The sequence below is a fragment of the Gymnogyps californianus genome, chromosome 2 (genome assembly GCF_018139145.2).
Source record: "Gymnogyps californianus isolate 813 chromosome 2, ASM1813914v2, whole genome shotgun sequence".
Taxonomy (NCBI): Eukaryota; Metazoa; Chordata; class Aves; order Accipitriformes; family Cathartidae; genus Gymnogyps; species Gymnogyps californianus.
In genome coordinates this window covers 143,001,034-143,019,920 of record NC_059472.1, presented here as the reverse complement: position 1 = coordinate 143,019,920, position 18,887 = coordinate 143,001,034, and the positions used below count along the sequence as shown (strand labels likewise).

Here is an 18,887-nt window from a genome sequence, read left to right as displayed (position 1 = left end):
TTGACTCTGCAGCTTCTCAGTGAAAATGATGTGATGCCAGCTTTGCTTTATTATGTAAAACCAAATCAAAAGCCTGGATTTCATGACTGGTCTGCTGCCCAGTATGAAGAATTACAGCTTCATGCAATTGCTATTTTAGCTTCAGTGGCTCCCTTGTTAGTAGACAAATATTTGTCCTGCCAAGCGAATACTCTTCTCCTTGTGTTTCTAGAATGGTGTATAGGCCAAGGTCAGTAGATGCTCATGGCTTTCACACACAGTAATCTCAAAAAACAACTCAACTGGACTTACTTCCTTTGACAGGAAGGAAAAATGTAAAACGCATGAAGTCAGAATGATTTTTTTTCAATAGGTCACTTAGGAAACTAATCTTTCTGAAAAAACGACTGTAATATTGTTTTTCTACTGAAGGATAAGCTGGTGCCCCATTCCCTGTGTACCACTATATTGATACTCCTTCAGTTGTGTGGGCAGCCACACATCTCTACTGCCCGTGTTTTAAGCTAGTCAGATACACTTATTGTGGCAACAAGTCCAACGAGTAATTCCTGCCATGAGGCAGGATGCGTTAACTCAAACTTAGAGCTGTACACAGTAAGACAGCTTCCAGACTAAAGCTGCCTTCTGGCCATCAGCTAAGAGTATAGGCTAAGCAAAAAGATAACTAACTGCATCCAGTTTCATGGACTGGTTTTCTGGGGATGGATAGTTTTAATCATAAAATTGATAAGTTTTCCTAGGAAGATTTTTTCATTTGGGTCTAATGGAGATCAAAAGGCTGATGTTACATGTCATGCTAGAGAAGATGTTTTGGAGACTGCTCATTAACCTAGTAAGGTTAAAAAAATTGTTGTAATAATTTTAAATGTTCAACACAATCATGCTTTTCTTATGAATGTAAAAAGTATAGCCCTGCACAGAAAGGCTTATTACTAGATGGTTTTAAACAAGAAGCCTTTCTAACATTAAGGGATTTTGTTTGTTTGTTTTTAGCTGACACTGATAAGCCTTTTTTTTTTTTTTTCCTGAGCACATTATTATTCTGAACATACACCGTCTGCCAAAAAAATATTCATTGTGATTGCTCCACAGATCCTTTCTTTGGTCAAGGTAACAGTTTCCATGGAACAGGTGGTCGTGGCAACAAACTTGCACAAATGCGCTACAGTGTGAGAGTGCTGAGATCTGTCGTGTCCCTTTATGATGATGCTGTGAACCTTAATTTGTGTGACCAGGGAGCAATTAGCCAGCTACTGGGTAAAGCACAATTTGTATTGCTGTACTTAAATTAGTACATTTCTGTTGACACTAAGAATGTTCATGTTTTTTTGTGTGCTGTGGCTTTAGTGTGTTACTCCTTTGACTGCTGAAAAACTAAAAAACCTCAGACAATTAATCCAAGATGTAATTGATTTGATTTTGAATTTTTTTACACTTTAACACACAGAATTGAACGAATTAAGGAAAACAGACAGCTGTAAAAGCCTAGGTGTTTAATTTCAGAGTGAAAGCTGCCCCTTCCTTTATTATACCGCATTTGTTACGTCTTATTTTCATTGTGCTAGCCCCTGGGAACTCCAGCCACGAGTCTTGTTCTACCTAAGTCTATTATAGTGTTGCTTTCCACAACTCCTCCTTAGAGTAGAAGAAAATTAATAACAATGTACTTTTATATGAATAACATTATGAAGAATAAAAGCAGAATACAACTGCTTGGCCACTGCTCCTGCAATTTTAGAGCATTTTCTTGTTCAGTTACACATACCTACCATTACATTTGGTTTTAAGTTCCAATACACACTGGTTTAAGTTCTTTTCTTACAGTAATAAAAAGTTTCCAGTACTCTGAAAGAGTCATACTGGAGGAAACAAAATAGGTAAGATCCTTTGGAATTCAAGGAGTATGTTCTAATAGAAAGCCTAGAAATAAAAGATTTTATATCCTCAGTTGAAAGTTGCGCTCCAGTGAAAACTCTGTGGAAACTTACAGATTTTAGTGAAAGCAAAATTAACAGTATACCTTACATATGAGATTCAAGTAACTTTTCTTGCTTTGGGGGAGTTCTGTGTCTGAATGTCCTCTTTCATATAGTGGTTTCAAGGCTGATTTTCTCAGCAGTGGTCGTATTTTATGTCTCTCCCACATTTCCACTGTCAGTACAAATGTTTGTGAGGTTGTACAGTAGAGCAAATCAGTAAGTTTGTTGCCTTTTTCTAAGAGTTCCTTAATTCAGATCGGTTCCCTGAATTCATTGCACTGGCACAATACAAGGGGCAGCAGAGAGACTGAACAAGGAAGTCAGTGCAAGCTGCTATCATTAACTCTGTCGCCAAGAGTAAAGTCCATGAAACTACAGCATCACAGTGCTGCACTTCTGTAAGCTATTATAAAACTGAACAGCATAAGTAGATTCCTTTAAAAATCTCTTGGTGTGAATTTGATTTTTTTCAAAATCAGCAGCTGTAATAGAATTCTGACTTGTGTATAGGACATTCACATGTATAAAATATATTCATTTACAGACATCCTAAAGTATGCAGCAAACAAATCTAAAGAGAAAGAAGATGCCATTCTACTGGAAATCCAAGCTGATATATTATTTCTTTTGTCTGCTCTCTGTGAAAATGATCTTCACAGAAAGGTATGTATCTTTCTACTTCATACTGTGCAGAAAACGTCAAAACATGGTATATTTTTGTTTAAACGATACTGGGGGGTTTTTATTCAAAAACAGATGTCAACTGTAGTTCATCACTAACAAGTCAGGTCTGATAACTGGTTTCTGTGACAGTGACAGTTAAAACGCAAAATCACTCAGAAATCCACTAGGAAGTGTCTCACCTATTTAACTGCTAATTTACATGATTTTTAAATGAATATATGAAAGTGTGTTAACGAATGAGATGATTAGCAGTTTGGAAAAACTGAAAATCTCTTTTTCTTATGTATATCATAAGGAATATATCCTGCTTTAACAAGTGGGCCATATTTATTACAGTATAAATATTTAAATTTTTCAATTTCCTTTGTATTTTCTTATATGTAGCTATTTAGTAAATATTATTTAAGAAACTTATTGCTTTAATTAACGTTTCAGCAGGAACTCTTCAGCTATGAAGGAGTGGATATACTTATCCCATTCATTCAGATGGATCCAAAGAAGTTATATAGTGGATTAGGCCACAATTGTCTCCTCTTCAGTGCACTTGACTGCTTGTGGTTAGTAAAGTATTTTAGCAGCAGTAACTCTTAAAAATGTCAAGTCTTGTATTTTTTAGGTCTGCAATACTATGGCCTTTCTCTGCACATATAGGCCTTTCTTCTATTTAAAATGTATAAAAATCCTTCCTACAATTTGGCTAATTAAAAATGATACAGAATAAATGGAATATTCTGCATGTATTCTCTTCTAAATAGGGGTTCAGTATGACAACCTAACTCCCTACACAGCAGTCTAACTCCCCACACAGAGTGACCTCCTGACATGCAGAGTTACCTAAGGCTTTCTAAGAGAGGAATATGGTTAGAGTCTGTAGATAACTTCACAGAAGTAAACAGAAGGCAAGAATAGACCAATATTAGCTAAAAACTGTGTGAGCATAAGAAGAACTGTTTGTAAACTGGCTATATTGGGCTGGAAATATTTTAAAGATTGCTATCAGAGAATGCTAATACATAGGAGGATAACCAAAAGTTAATTTGTTCTAAGGTAGAAATTGATAAATACATTGAAGGCCAATGATATGTTTATCTGGGAGAAAAGACTTATGCAGGAGATCCCTTCAGTTACTGTGTTAATGACCATAAGTGAGGAAATAAGAGAAGGAAGCAATAGCAACATGAATGCTGGTCTTATGATCATTTTAAGCTGGGAGAAGTAAACACTGTTGCCAAAAAAAGAGTCTTGCTTGTCTCACCCCCTTGATTCTGCTGGCAGAAATATTCACACAGCCCTGCAATAAGCTAGATCAGGGACATGATCTAGCTAAATTTTAGCCTCTTTTACTGAGTTAGTTTTAGTTCAAATCCATATTCTAATCCAATTCATTGTGAACCTGCCAACTTTCTTGGGCTGCTACAAGGAAGGTGTGCCACCTGCAAGAGAAGAGAGAGCAGTCAAGTAGGGTATATTTAGTTACACAGTGTAAATGAAAAGGCATGTGAAACATGATTTTTCTACTCCCTGAAGCGTATTGCATACCAAATATATTTATGCAATTCAGTAAAATAAATGAGATGCTTGTAGAATGTTCTAAAGCATACAAATGTTTCTACCCAGTGAAATTATTTCTATTTCAGGTCCTGTGTCATTGGATGTTACATTGCAGAGGATTATTTTCTTGAAAAACAGGGCATTTTTCTCCTTCTGGATTTGTTGGCAGTAGGTATTTTTATTATTGTTGTTAGAGAATGAAAGAGTGGTAAAACAACATGGAAAATTGCATTATTTTTGTTACAGTATCTCCTAAGACTATTACAATACTAACAAAAAGACCAGTGTATGTAATTCCCTGAGATAGGAAGGTAATCACACACTAGGGTATCTGCTCAGAAATGATTGGATGGATTTTCCATGTATCTTTTTTAAAAATAAGTATTTGACAGAGGGAGTTTTAAATTTATCAAAAATATACTCTTTTTAAAAAGAAAACTCAAACTGTGCTCTTATTTTGGATGATAACTCTGTTTAGAAAAGCACCTCAGTTCTTCATATTGAAGTTACTAAGAGCAGAGTTAGTATACACTTCAAGGCTTTAAAAGTTTTGACATTTAAAGTTACTTTGTACATGTATTTTGTATGTATAGCTACTTCTGTGGGTCTTGGATATAGAGCTGGCACAGGCATTTCACTTCTCACGTGCAAAGAAGAAAAGCGTGCACCTTCCTTGTTTCATTCCCTCATCATTCTCGCCTGTCTTATTGCCAGCCTCTGATGCCCTTGCCACTGCCTTCAGAGTCCGTTTCTTACAAAAAAAAATATCTTGGTATTAGTATATTCTCCAGCATGTGAGCCTGGAGGCATGTATACAAAACCCATTACGTAATTCTACACACACGTATGTGCATCTTATATGATCCTACACTCATTCCCCTCATGTTCCTTGATTTATGGAACTTTGCATGGCAGGATTCCAGAAACTTGAAAGATTTACAAGTTCATACACCACTTTTGTGCAAATAGTTGTGATGAAAAGCTTGCAGTTAGTTACTTGATTATATATTACAAAATTTCTCTATTTTTTGAAGGTAGACATCACTGTTTTGAACAGTTTAAAACATTTTTTCCTTTTCCCTTCACCAAGTTAAAGCAAAAGAACCTGTGCAATATAATTCTTGGAATCTTGGTTGAATTTTGTGACAACCCTAAAACCACTTCACACATCAGTACCTGGCGAGGGGAGAAAGATCAAACAGCAGCTAACCTTCTAATACAGTTATGGAGACAGGAGGAGTTGGAGCTAGGAGTCAAACATGATCGATACGGAAGGATTGTTGGTAAGTTTTATGATGCATGTGAAACTGTGAGCAGTTCCACTGAATAAAGTAAAACAAAGACAGTATTTGCTTTTGTAGTCTCAATCCTGATGAAAGTAAATTACAATATTTATAGCTTTATGCTGTAGTTCTTTTCTTACCAAACCCAAAATACCTTCTATCTATTTCGTTCAGAGTCTGGCCACTAGATGGCATTTTCTACACCAGCTGGGAATGAACCAGGTAATGAACAAAACCATGACTAGTATCCTGAACAGCTTTTCTAATGCTGGACAGTTAAACTACTTAATTTCTTCCACAAAAGGCATTGTGTTTTGTTACATGTTGTAAAAAGAAGTAAGGAGAGTGCTATGTTCTCGCAAATCGTTAGTCATGCTAATTAATATTTCCTGGCCCGAATTACATTCAAATTCCTGGCCAAACTATCAAAATGATTTACATAGTGTCCACAAAGTAAGATGGAACTGTCTTCTTTTGGAGGAGGCATCACAGAAAAGAATATGTCCATAGCTGCCTGCTAAAGATCCTCATACTTCATTATATAGATAGCATTTCCTCTAAGTTTAATAGATTTGGGAACATACTGCTTCTTCATTCTTCTACTCTGGTTTTGTGTTTTGAAATTATTAGACATGAAGAGACCTATTGCTAGCAGCTTCCAGAAACAGCAAGAGGTCATTCCCATGCCTGCCAACTGTCCCAGCTTTGCCATCATGGAAATTTCAGAAAACATACGGGCAAAACTTTATTCATTATTGTGCAAGCTAGGTAAGACAAGTGAATTGCCTTGTCACTGTCATGTTTATCATTAAACTGAACTTGTTCACTGGCAATCAATAAAGTCACTATAAAAAAAAAGGTCAAAGGAAACTTTGAGATGCATCATCAACACTCTGTTATTAATAGATGCTTGCTCATCCTGTTCTTAAAAGTCCCTGTTGATGTGGATTTCAAGACTTCCCCAGTACTTTGCTGCCCCTACCATTAGGAAGAGTTTTCCTAGAATTAAACCTAAAATTTGCTTGAAATTTCTGTAATTTGTTTTCCCCCGCACAAGCTCTCTTTCACATATTTTAACACTTTACATTTAATTTTATTTCCCTGGATTAAGAAAGATGTTACCTATCTCATTTTCTAGCATAACCTCTGATTATTCTCATTGTTTTTTTCTTGAGTCTTTCCAATTGATTCACATTCTTCTTGATCTGTAGTGTCCCAAAACTGAACACAGTACTCCAGCAGAAGCCTCACAGCCAAATAGAGCTACATTACTTTACTCATCTTGTAAATAAACATTCTGACATTAATATAACAATTGCTATATTCATAGTGGCATGATATTGTTTGCTCATTTGACTTAGGATCTTGTACAGTCATCTGCCATCCTGGATTTGTACAGATGACTTTCTACATTTAGAATTTTTTATTTGTCCTTACTGAATTAAATTCTGTGGGTTTAGCTAATTTTTCAGATTGGCAAGATTAATTTGCATTCTAATCTTTTCCTTCAAAATGCTGCAGTCCCTCCTAATTCTATGTTGTTTGCACACTGAATATGAATACTCATTACACCCTTGTCTAAAAACCTAAACTGAAGTCAAGATACCTGATAAACTCTTCCACATCCATAAGATTTCTTATCTGGCTGTAGACAAAAGCTAGGTCTTATATTTTACTAATCCATGTTGGATATAAATGTTTTCACTGTTACCATTTAGCTGCATAAACATTATTTGTTTAATTACTTGTTTCAGTCTTTTTTCAGGAACTGAACTGAACCAATATTCTCTGGCTTGTCCTTTTCCCCTTTTAAAAATAGTCATTATGTTTGTTTTTTCACGTCCATCCTCCACAGATTCAAAGATGATCAGTAATTGTTCTGAGATTGCTTCAACCAGTTCCCTGGGTAACAGAGAACCAACTGGTTTGACAACATCCTTAGTTTCTCTAATAAACTATAGCTAGTTCTTCCTCTGTTGTAACCCAGGTTCTTACTAATTTTTATTAGCGTTAATTATGTTAAATGTTGGATCACAGCTAAATTCTTTATTAAAGCAAAAAGGCATGGGATTTTGTTCCAGCTTTCTCCTATATTCACACATTCCTCTTATGTTAGCTATATACATTGTAATGTCTCCTGTGAAGTAGTGAAATTACATGGAAGTGGATAATAAAAAAATGGAAGGATTTTTATAGTCTTTTCTCAGCATCTTCCTCTTACTGTAGTCATGCTCCATAACAGCCTGTAACATGGTGATCTAGAAAACCAGTGTTAGTTGGTCTTTATTTCTGGTATTTCTTAACTTCAGAATGTTAATGTATAATTACAATATGATGTAATTATACTCTGATAGATAGATGCTACATTCCCAGTTACCACACAGGTGTTATGATGAAGTCTAGAATGAGATTTGATAGACTATATTTAGGGTTTTTTTAAAAAATCAAGTATAATTAACATTCAGCATGCAAAAAATGAGGCATAGTCTCAGCAACCATACTTCTCTACCTTATTCTTTTACACATATTGTAAATATATTTTTTAAAAGATGGTCATGATGCTCAAGGCATTATGCTCAAGGCTCAAGTCTATGAGATGGAGGACACCCTCATTATGCAGCTTTGAAACAAAGTACTGGACACCCTGTAATGTGATTCTTCTGTTGGCTACTTCACAGCTAAAGCAAACTCTATTTGTGCTGAATTGCTTCTTTAGAAACTGTGACCTGTGGACTCAGCTGTTTGTCTGCTTTAACGGAAGATCAAACACTTACCACAAAAGCGTAGCAAATGCAGTACTATCCTGGGTTTCCAAGTGATTGGAAGGTCACTGGAGCCACTCATAAGTAAAGAGTTAGTATAGAGTGAATTTGTTACGGAGAAAATAGGTATTTTATCACCAAAAGCCTGCTCAGGATTAGAAGAGTGACTGACGTGTATGTGTGATGAAGATTTTGCATGTGATTATATGACAAATAAGATGGTGTCTTTTTTTTAGAATGTTATATTTTAAGATAAATTCATCATGCTGTTAATACTGACATGATTAATATTCTTTTAGGTTTTGAAAATTTACCTGGCTTATCCGCTAAGGATTTTGTCACACTTGCTATCATACGGCGTTATATTGACTTTAAAGTGAGTATTGTGGAAGAAAATATTACAACTGTACCTGTGTTTGCAAAAATAGCAAGTATACCTCAGGATACAACAAACAAATAACCCTTCAAAAGCTGTCACCTATGTCACAAGTCACCTATAGTTTCACAGAGAGTGTAAGCCAGTATTTACCATCAAAAGAAACAATCCCACCTCCATCACTGCAGCACTCCCCAGACTCTTCCTTTGTACTGCTACAAATGTTTGTGACTGCATAGAAAATATGACTAGAAACCAATGCTAGTTAAAAATAACCAGGATAGGAGTAAGAAATTGGGGAAAGGCTGGAGAGTAGGCCTGCCTCTTTGTGCAGTAAGGTCAGTTTAGGGGGGGGCAGTTTGCTATTAAAAATGACATTAAATAAATGTTCTGATAAAGGTTTTTCTGTGCTTTCCCATCTTTGTCCCCACATGCAGTATCCATCCATACTGTCAAAAGTTAAGAATGATGTGCCTATAGGAAACAAGAACAGGATAACAAGCTTTGTGGGAGCCATCCTGCTCAAAAGATGCTTCAGTTTAAGCCAGTTTTCTGCTTAGGAACAAAGCCTGTGAGAGCTTGAAGTGTTCAGGAACTAGCAAGACTCGATCTTTAGTTGATAATTCCAGCTTCCGTTTATGTCTTGTTGCAGTTTGCTCTGATAATGTGCGCAATTTGAGATTTTAAGAAGCAGCCAGTAGGACACAACACTTCATTCTTGTAATTTGGTATCTTGTAGCTATCTGTATTTCTTCTGAGTTTCTGTAGTTATCAGCGTTCCTGTTACTCATCTGTGGAGTCAAGCCTGGACTTGGGAAGGCTTAGGGAGGATTATCATGAATGAATTTGGCATAGCATTATTGAAGTCTAACCTTGCATAAAAATTCCCGGAAGTGAAACAACAATAGGGAGAGAGATGGTTGCTCTATTATATTTTGAATAATTGGAACTGAAAAAAGAGATAAATATCAAATAGTGTGGTGTATGTTTCACACACAGGTTGGAGAAGTTTGGAGTGAACTGTGTGCAGAACTAAAAGAAGAATTCAGGCCTGTTACGTCAGATGAGGAAGCCTTGAAAGTTATTTCAGAGGTATCAGAAGATACTGGAAGAATGGTTGCTGCTCTGCAGACTGAAGTGCTTGAAAGTCAACATCACCAAGAAATCCAAGAAGAGGAAAAAACATATACAAAAGTAAGACAAGGAGTATTTAAACAAGTAAAGCCCATTTAAGCTTTTTGTCAATTTATATGAAGATTTTCTTATTATATAATGTTGAAAATCCTGTATGTGTGTACTGCTTGAAGATATTTTAATCTCTCAGCAGTAGAATTTTAACTGTAAATTAAATTAGGTTAACCTCAGTTCTCCCAATTTGTATAATTTTGCCAGTATTTAGAGAGTAACATGAAAAAATGAAGCAGTATCGTCAGTGATGCATCAGCAATGGTGTAATGAGAAATGATCATTATGTTACTATAGAGTTGCACCTGTGTTCATCTGTAGCCAATAACAATTTAAAGTACCTATTACAACTACATCTGCTTCTTAAAGTGAATCATAAGCCTCTGTTATAAGCTTTCTTGGCTGAATATTCACAGAGCTTCGTTACTTCAGAAAGTAGGGCTTTGTGTTTCCCAGCATGCTGAGAGTGAGCAGGTATAGGCGTTTTCCAGCTTTGGTTATAAGGCAAGCATTTGGCATTTTGCTCATCTACTGTCTCATCCTCTCCTGCTTTCTGAGAAGTAAGATCAGTTGGTCCAGTTGTCTAAAAGCTCATGCTACTGTTTTTAAGGGATTGTCATACATTATAATGCCTGCACTTTTGTCACCAGAACTGATGCCATCTCTGTTACTCAGCATTTGAGAGTGAGAATATATATAGAAAGTATACCTGAAAGAGCTGGGGCTCTTCCAACATCTGTGTTGGAAGAGGGGAAAATTAGTTTGCACAGAGAAGGTAAGCCCTTTTTTTTTTTTTAAAGGCAGTGCATAAGTGAAGTTTTTAAAGGACAAGTACATTACTACAATTATCATCCAATCTCAGGTGAGAGGGATGAGCTAAGGTAGCCAAAGGGGCATAGGTGAACATACTATTCAAACAGCACAAGCAAAGAATTCAGAAAAGCTCATGAGAAGAGGATTGTGTTGCATCTTGTAAATCTCATTTATATTACAGATCCAAGCTATCCATAAGCAGAGAGAAATGGTAAATAAATCTTGGGAAAATTTCTTGACTCGGACATCAAACTATGAGGCACTGAAGGTAAGAAATCTGAGCGATGGAGCAAAATTTACATTCACAGTGTAGTTACAATAACTGCAAAGTTCCAAACACATTTCTTAATGAATTACGAGGATATTCAAGTAGAAGTTATAGTAAATTTTATATTCACACAGACATAGAAGAATGAACCGTAAGATGTACTGGCAAAGCTACGCAATCTTTGATTCTTCTGCTCTTCTGATTACAATCACAAATTGGGGATCAACATTGTTTATGCACTTGCAATTGGAGGGGTGGGGGGTGTATATATATATGTATATCTGCCCTGAAACTGTTGAAACAAAAAGTCTGGTCATTCTTACTTTTATTTATTTTTTCTAATACTTCATTCCCTATTTTTAGTACAGCAAACTTCTTTCAAGATGGGAAATATTTTGTGATGAAAGAAGTTTATTTTAGCAATACTTGTGCTTTTCCAAAAGAACATAACCAATATTAGAGTCCTGGTTAGGTGATCAGACTAAGTTGGGGAATGAATGAAATCAGACTTAAAAGAAATGCTTTGGCAGCTAAATTTAGTTTTTCCTCATTTCCCAAAGGAGATGCAGAAGAGAACAATTTTCTTCATGTGCAAGCACCTCCCTGGCCTGTGGTAAAGATCTGTGCTAGAATTAGAAATGAAAAAGGGCCAGAAAAAGGATTTGGAGAACTACAGGCTGGTTAGTTTTAACTGAGTCCCTAGGAAGCTGTTTTAGGCACATGAGGGACAAGAAGGTAATTGGTAATGACTGTCATGGATTTACCAAGGACAAATCATTACTTGCCAACATGGTTGCCTTTTGTGATAAAATTATTTGCTCTGAAGAAGGAGGAAGATGGATGTTATTTCCCTTGGCTTTAGCAAGGTTTTCAGCACAGTCTTGTGTAGCCTCCTTGTAGCCAAAATGGGGAGATACGGACTGGACTACGTACAGGTGGACTACACGTTGGATGAAAAACTGGCTGGACTGATGGGCTCAAAGGACAGTGGTCAGGGATTAAAGTTTAACTGGCAGTCAGTTTTGAGTGATATTCCTCAGAGTTAATTATAGGGTTGATACTACTTAACATTTTCATTAATGACTTGGATATTCGATCAGTATGCATCCTCATCACGTTCATGCATGACACTGAGCTGGAGGAAGCAATCCGTGTGCTGAGAGGTAGGGTTTCTATTCAGCAGGACCTTGACAAGCTGGAGGGATGGGCTCACCAAAAGCTCATGAAGTTTAGGAAAAGAAAATGTGAAGTTATGCATCTGGGATGTATTAAGGTTGTCATGCATCAGTACAGCCTGGGGACTGACTGGCTATGTAGATGTGTACTATCTATGGGGTGACAAGCTGAACATGAGGCAACAGTGTGCTCTTGTGGTGATGAAGGCTAACAGCATATATGGCTACATTAGAAAGAATATAGCCCGCAGGGCATAGCAAGTGATTATTCCCTTCTCGCCCTTGAGAAGCCACGTCCATTTATTCTGTTTTCAGGTCCCCAGTACAAGAGACAGTCACAAACCAGAGGGAGGGTACTTAAAATTAAAGGCCAATAGAATTATCACCTCATTTATTTTGTCTTTTTGTTTGTATATTTTCTAACAACTGCAAAAGACACAATTCATTCAGATTAAAACAATTTTGCCTTTTTTCTAACTATCTTTAGAAAGCAAAAAGGCTTCAGGAAAAATCAATAGAGGCTTCCAGATCTAAACTGAAGACTCAAAACGGAGCAGTCCATTCTACTGATATTAAAGGCCTTGGTACAACAGTAAGTAATCCCCAATGACACTGTTTTATTTTCATTAATGTGTAAGTGGTTTGAGGTTTATTCTGGCTGTATATGTGCTGCTGCTTACTCTTTCTTTAATAATGTTTATGTTGACAAGCTCAAAGTGTGTAAGAAAGAATCTGTATCTCCTGCAAAGCACCACTTCCCCTTCTGACATATCCTCAGACAACAGGTATTTGGTCAGAATGAGATTCAGATCTGCAAATTACTCATAAAAAGTGTGGGCAAAATGGCCTTTATGCTATTTGACATGTACCTCTTGTGGGACAGCCTTTCTTGAAAACCTTGCTGAGGTCAAGACCTCCTTCATTTATTGTTGCATAAATCTGTACTGTATCTGATACATCAGCAGAGGTGTCCTTTGTCAGTAAACGTATTCCTGACTGTCTGCAGATAAGCCATTCATTGTGTCTGCAGAAAAGATTTTTTTTTTTCCTCATTTCTATCAGTTAATTGAGGTGTGAGAAAATAAAAGCCATTGTTAAGGTCTTATTTGGGCGTAACAGCATATTTAGATGTTGAGTTTTGACAAGCTGAGGTAAGATGTGGGAGAATCTCCATTCCCATCAGTAACTGCTTTTGAGCTAGCTGGATGATTTCTGTGTAAGCATCACAGCTAAGGAGGATTTTAGGGGGAGGGCTAGCTTCTTGGTTGCTTGTAAGTTACTCTTACATGTAAGGAGAAACAAGGAAGAAAAAAAATGAGGTGCTGTTTTCAAACTTGTACAAAGGCAAGAGACTCTGTTATCATGGGCTCTCTGGCATGAATGAGTAATGACAACTAAGGTGGCTGCATCCTGAAAAAGAAAAGAGGCAGTTCATGTTTGATGTGATGAAGAAAGGAGGAGCTTAATAGGAAGCAAGGGGATGGTCTCAGAGTGCTGGACTAGGATTTTTATCAAATTATCTTTGCCCTAAACTTTTGAAAGATATGGAGGGACACATCTGTGAATGCAAGATGAAGTGGGCTGGAAAAATTATTTAGTTATGTCCATATATCAGTGACACTGTTAACCAGCAATATTTTGCAGAAAGTATCTTAAAAATTTAGATATAAACCTGAGTATTCTGGAAATTGTTAGTAGAGAGAAATACATTGTTAGATTTTATTTTAAAGACTTGTACCTCAAGCCAAGATTATTCATTTGTTTGGAGGGAGAGGAGTTAACAAGAAAATATCTTCATGGTTCTATAATCAATATTTCAACAACTGTAGACAAAAACAAGGAAAAGGTTAATCCATTCTGCAGAATAAGCATATTAAGAAAATGAACACATGAGCAACATCAGATAAAATTCCTTGGGTACATTGCTTAGAAGAATTACAAGTGACAGAGATGGCTGGCAATTTTCTTCATGGAACAATCATCTTCCGTCCTCTCTGCCAAACACCCTTAGTAGGGAGAGATGAAAATTAAGCTAAGAAAGATGGTTGTTGCAAACCAGTCAAGGTCAAGTAATCAAACGTGAGCCACATGCACTCAAAGAGTTGCATTGTTTGTTTTAGTAGGTCATGGTTAGAAGATAGAGGTGTCACTCAGAGATTTTTATTCAAAGACCTGAACCTATTCAGTATAAAGAGTAGTAATAAGACTGGAAAGTGTATGTGTCTCAGTCTTGGAGTTTTCCTGGAGCAGTAGTTATAGGCAATTGCATTCTGACAGAAACAGCGTCTGTTCCCTTTTTCTTTGAAGTATTAATGTATAGTGAAATTCTGGGGACAAAAACTGTGGCTGATATTATATACAACTCCAAATAACATTGCACAACAAACTTCTATTGTAATAAAGGCCTGATTTTCTTTTCCTCTATTCGTAAGATCAGACATGAAGGCAGAAAAGCAGAGTACATGAAGGTACCTGCTGAAAAACCACTCTGTCCTTTCCTTTGTATTGATGGGAACAATTTGTGAATTTAGTATAAAGGATGGAGTGGACTTCGGAAACCTCAGCATGCATCTCCACCAGCTGAATAATATTTTTGAAAGACAGTTCATGATTTAACTCACATCTCATTTTAAATGCTAACATGAATGTCAAGCAATGTATTTATTTTGTTTTTCAGATTGGATCTGGTCGCTTAGTAACTGTCGAAAGTATACCTCCTCAATTAATTGGAGGGCCACTGGCTGTTACAGACCTTGCTCTTAGAAAGCCCTCTGTTTGTGAAGCAGCCTTAAAAAAGATCAAAAGAGTTAAAACATTGGACTCAGTCAAGAAAGATTCGGTACCTGTAGAATAGATAGTGTTCTGAACAGTGCTTTTAATATTATAGTTAACTGTATGTATATTTTAGATGCAAGATAAAATCTGTTTGTAATGCTTTGATGAATTGCATAGAACATCTTGAGAGTAAAATTGTATTTTGTCTTAACTAAAATAAACATGAGGATGATTTATTAATAAAGTACCCCGTACAGTATGGTACAAAGGTATGTTGAGTCTAATAATTTTGTGTGCTAGGGTCCGGTTACCCTGATCCACTATCAGTAGGTCCACTACTTGTCTCTCTTGTTGACACATTCCACAGATTGCAGTTTAAGTATCTCTTTCGTTGAGCAGGGTGATGAACCTTCACATAAACACGTTCAGTTCTTCATTTTCCTGGATACCACACTCACATGGGTTTTGCCCAAGTCCATTTTGTTTCTTGAATTGCCACCTTTATCATCAGGACTTCCGACTTCTATTCTCTCAGTTTTCATCTGAAGACTCACTAAGAAGCTTGTCTGTGCCAACAGTTTCTCTGAGCCTGTCGGAGAGACATGCTGAAATGTCCTGCCCCTCATGGGTTTCTCAAAGCTCTTTAACTGATCTTACTGTTCTAATTATTTCTTGGGTTATTGCCCATATTGTCTCCAAGAAGAACTCATCCTCTTCCACCATAGCACCTCTAGAATACCAACACAAACTTGTGACCAGCAGACCTTTTTGTAGATGACTCAGTTTCTAAGCTATTGTCTCCTTTCCTAACTTGAGCAAAGCCAGAATTTGCTATATTACAATAGAGCACGATTCCCTGAGGCTGTTACTTCATTTTAAAACCAGTTGCTATCCAGTGCTATGGCATAAATTGCTGTGACGTTGCAAGGGGTTCTGTGACATACAAGCTCTGGCACGTAGTCTATCATTTTTGCCTGTAAGCAATGTTTTGAGAAAAGTACAAGCTTTCACTTTGTTAAATGCCAAGTTGAAAAATGGAAATAAATTTGGGCTAAACAGGTAGAACTTAGTTTCCAACTCCCTTTTTTACTTCCTGAAAGAGGGATAGGGGAGGTGTGTGGTGTGTATAAGCGTTTCTTAAAAATCAGTTTGTCCCTGTAACAAGACATAGCAGTGCTGGCATTAAAAATAAAGGCAGAGATTTTTGTTTCAAAATTGTCTACTTAAATTCTATAAAAAGAAGAACCCTAAGAAAATAATGAAATAAAACAAAACAGCCATATGAAATGGTACTTAAACTTCAGAGAAATCTCCACATGTGTAGTTTCCAAAGATCAGAAGCATTTTCTTATGGGCAGGTCTTTTAAACATTACATTGTAGAGTAAGACAGTCATCTAGTACTTAAAGCTAGAGAAATTAAATTGAGCTACGCTAATTTAATTTCATTTTTATGCTGGACCTTTGCTAACTCATAATTTTTAGGTATAATCTGGTTCATTGTGACTTTTTTTTCCCAAAATTATCTGTATAAAGTTTAAGTATGTTTTATTAAACAAGCCTGTATGTGTATTTCTCGTCTGCCTGCAAGAAAGGGAAGCTAAGGTATATAGAGATTGTCTAACTAAAGTCCTCTGTGTCAAGTGAAGTCTTGCTCAGTTGTTTATATTTCTCTGACAGCTCTTCAGCAGCTATGCTGCTTTGTTACTGGTTTAGAGAATGTGAAAATATATCTACACACTGGGGCCACAAAGTATGCTCCATTGTCTTTTCACAATTAAAACCAAACAATAAATATTTGACTAGGAGAGCAAAGACTGTGACATTCAGAGGTTTTTTACATGCTTGCATATATGTGAATGTGTGGGTGACTCATTACTACTGGCAGCAAGACACTGGCCCATTTTTTCCAAAAACCCATACAGGACTCATGTAAGTCCTTCCAATTTCTGAGCAAAAGCTACAGCAGTACAGTGTAGCCAAGGTATGGATATAAAAGATCTTTTAACTGGAAATCAGTTTATATTTATGCTTATGTAAAAACTTCAAAGCAGGCACAAAGTGAGCCCCACAGCATTCCTCCCCCAACTGCATTGTGCTTCTGCTACAGACACCCTGACGTTGCAGGCAAGTACCTGCAAACGCTCTTGTTATTTGTAATAAAGACTGGAGAAGGAAGGGGACAGAATTTCCCCAAATGCTTACATTTATACTTCATAAATGAATACTAACACAAGGCTTCGCAGCAGCTTAGACAGCATGTGATTTTGCCAGCCAGCCATGGACTATGGTCTGGCTGTCAGCAGGAGGAACCCAAGAAGACTGGGCTTGCTGTTCCTGCTGTAACCCAGGGATGGAAAGAGAGGGAGTGCTGAGTACTGGTGGAGGAAAAGATCATCCCCCCGTTCACTGTTAATCCCTCTGGTAGACACCCCAGGAGTAGCCAGCTGGCTTTCCATGGCTCTGTCATAGACAAAACAGGCACGTCCACCTGGAATTTGTTTCACTGCTGCTGCTTATGGTGGTCTGTTCCTGCTGTTAACAGTCACCTGCCCCTTTGGCAGACACTGCGGGGTGACCGTAGCAATAGATTGTTCAAGCATTCTGGAGCCAATTATGGTAGATGCTAAGCACCTTTGTCTCCTATAGAAAACTAATTAAAACAAAGACTTGCAGTCTGAGGAAGAATGGAGCTTTTAAAACTGCATAGGATACCTTGCTCTGGCATTCAATTAAAAGATCACTAATATAGGAAACATTACCTTTAAAATGTTATTATAGTTTTACAATTCTGTAGGTGATGAATAAAATTATTTATAGGTGTGAACAAGGGGAATTTATTTATCTGGTTTATGACAGTTAGAACACTTTATTTGTTGCAAATGCAATACAGTACGCAGCTTTATAAACTGGGTATTGCTGGAACTGATTAGACGATGGCTCTCAAATAGCTGCTCATCATAATCTACCAATTCCTGAAACTGCTGGGTTTGAGTATGTCATGACTCCCTCTATTTGCTCAAAAGAAAAGGTGTATTTAAAATATTTTTTGTATCAGGAACTTACAGTGATATTCATGGGTAAGAGAAATTTCTCACTACTTTTGTACCCTCTCCAGAACACTGTAGGAAACATATTTTACAAGATGCAGTTCAATATTGTGTTTACCTAAATGAACATTTACAAATCTATGAGAATTGTTGGATATTTTATGAACTATATATGAGCTAGGCATTATGTGGGATGGATTTCTTGTTACTTACAAAGGTTTGTTTATATGCTGTTACTGTGTAAGTACTGTTTCCTAAAATAATTAAACCCAGTTGGGATCTCATAAAAGGCTAGAACACAACAGGGATGAACAAGCTACATTGCCCAAGGAGTAAAGCAGAGAACATTCAGCATCTCTGAGTGTTCCCATTTGTTCTCAGGCTTTCTGTGCTCAGGACAAATGGATTAACCAGACAGTTAATCTCCCTGAACTAGCTTATCCATGCTGGATGTTTTCTTATAATGGGAGCAGTAGTCAAGCCAGTCTCTCACTCTTTCAAACCACTTGGTACATGAGTCTCTTCTCAACTGTGATGTTGCCTGCTATGACAGGGATGGACTGTGTCACCTTATTTACCTGTATGAATGTGTAAATAAAGAGCAGTCTTGTGTAAAGTACTGTTCTTAATGTAATGTAATAGTGGTTTTGCAAATAACATGCTAATAGACAAGAAAATGACTACTATTCAGACCTTGCTGCATAGAAAAATACTTTAATTCATCCATAGCCTAGACTAAGCAGTGATAAAATACAAAGTTTAGACTGCACAGGACATTACAACGAGCATAATCCTTCCCTTTAGCTTGATGTCACACTTTTTTGCAATTCTTAAAAGTGAAGTTGATTGTATGTGCAAGACACTGTATAAAATGTTTGTTGACATCATCTCCGTTGCTTAATGTATAAAAATATATTGGGTTTCCATCAAAATTAACTTTTAAAAAAGAGAATTATTGGAAAAGATGAGCCTCTACAAAAATACAACA

The 18,887-nt window shown here is 36.8% G+C and overlaps 1 protein-coding gene across 1 annotated transcript in view; it reads left to right on the top strand.

Moving 5' to 3' along the window:
- CFAP69 (cilia and flagella associated protein 69) overlaps nucleotides 1–15,034 on the top strand; it is a 28,634-nt gene extending 13,600 nt beyond the window's left edge. Inside the window, exons 12-23 of the mRNA XM_050892317.1 lie at nucleotides 13–229; nucleotides 1,093–1,257; nucleotides 2,524–2,642; nucleotides 3,102–3,220; nucleotides 4,301–4,382; nucleotides 5,305–5,497; nucleotides 6,128–6,265; nucleotides 8,559–8,635; nucleotides 9,635–9,829; nucleotides 10,815–10,901; nucleotides 12,564–12,668; nucleotides 14,754–15,034. Coding sequence (XP_050748274.1) covers nucleotides 13–229; nucleotides 1,093–1,257; nucleotides 2,524–2,642; nucleotides 3,102–3,220; nucleotides 4,301–4,382; nucleotides 5,305–5,497; nucleotides 6,128–6,265; nucleotides 8,559–8,635; nucleotides 9,635–9,829; nucleotides 10,815–10,901; nucleotides 12,564–12,668; nucleotides 14,754–14,930 — 1,674 coding nt within the window. The 3' untranslated portion in view covers nucleotides 14,931–15,034. The remainder of the gene's footprint in view (nucleotides 1–12; nucleotides 230–1,092; nucleotides 1,258–2,523; nucleotides 2,643–3,101; nucleotides 3,221–4,300; nucleotides 4,383–5,304; nucleotides 5,498–6,127; nucleotides 6,266–8,558; nucleotides 8,636–9,634; nucleotides 9,830–10,814; nucleotides 10,902–12,563; nucleotides 12,669–14,753) is intronic.
- The last annotated feature ends 3,853 nt before the right edge of the window (nucleotides 15,035–18,887 follow it).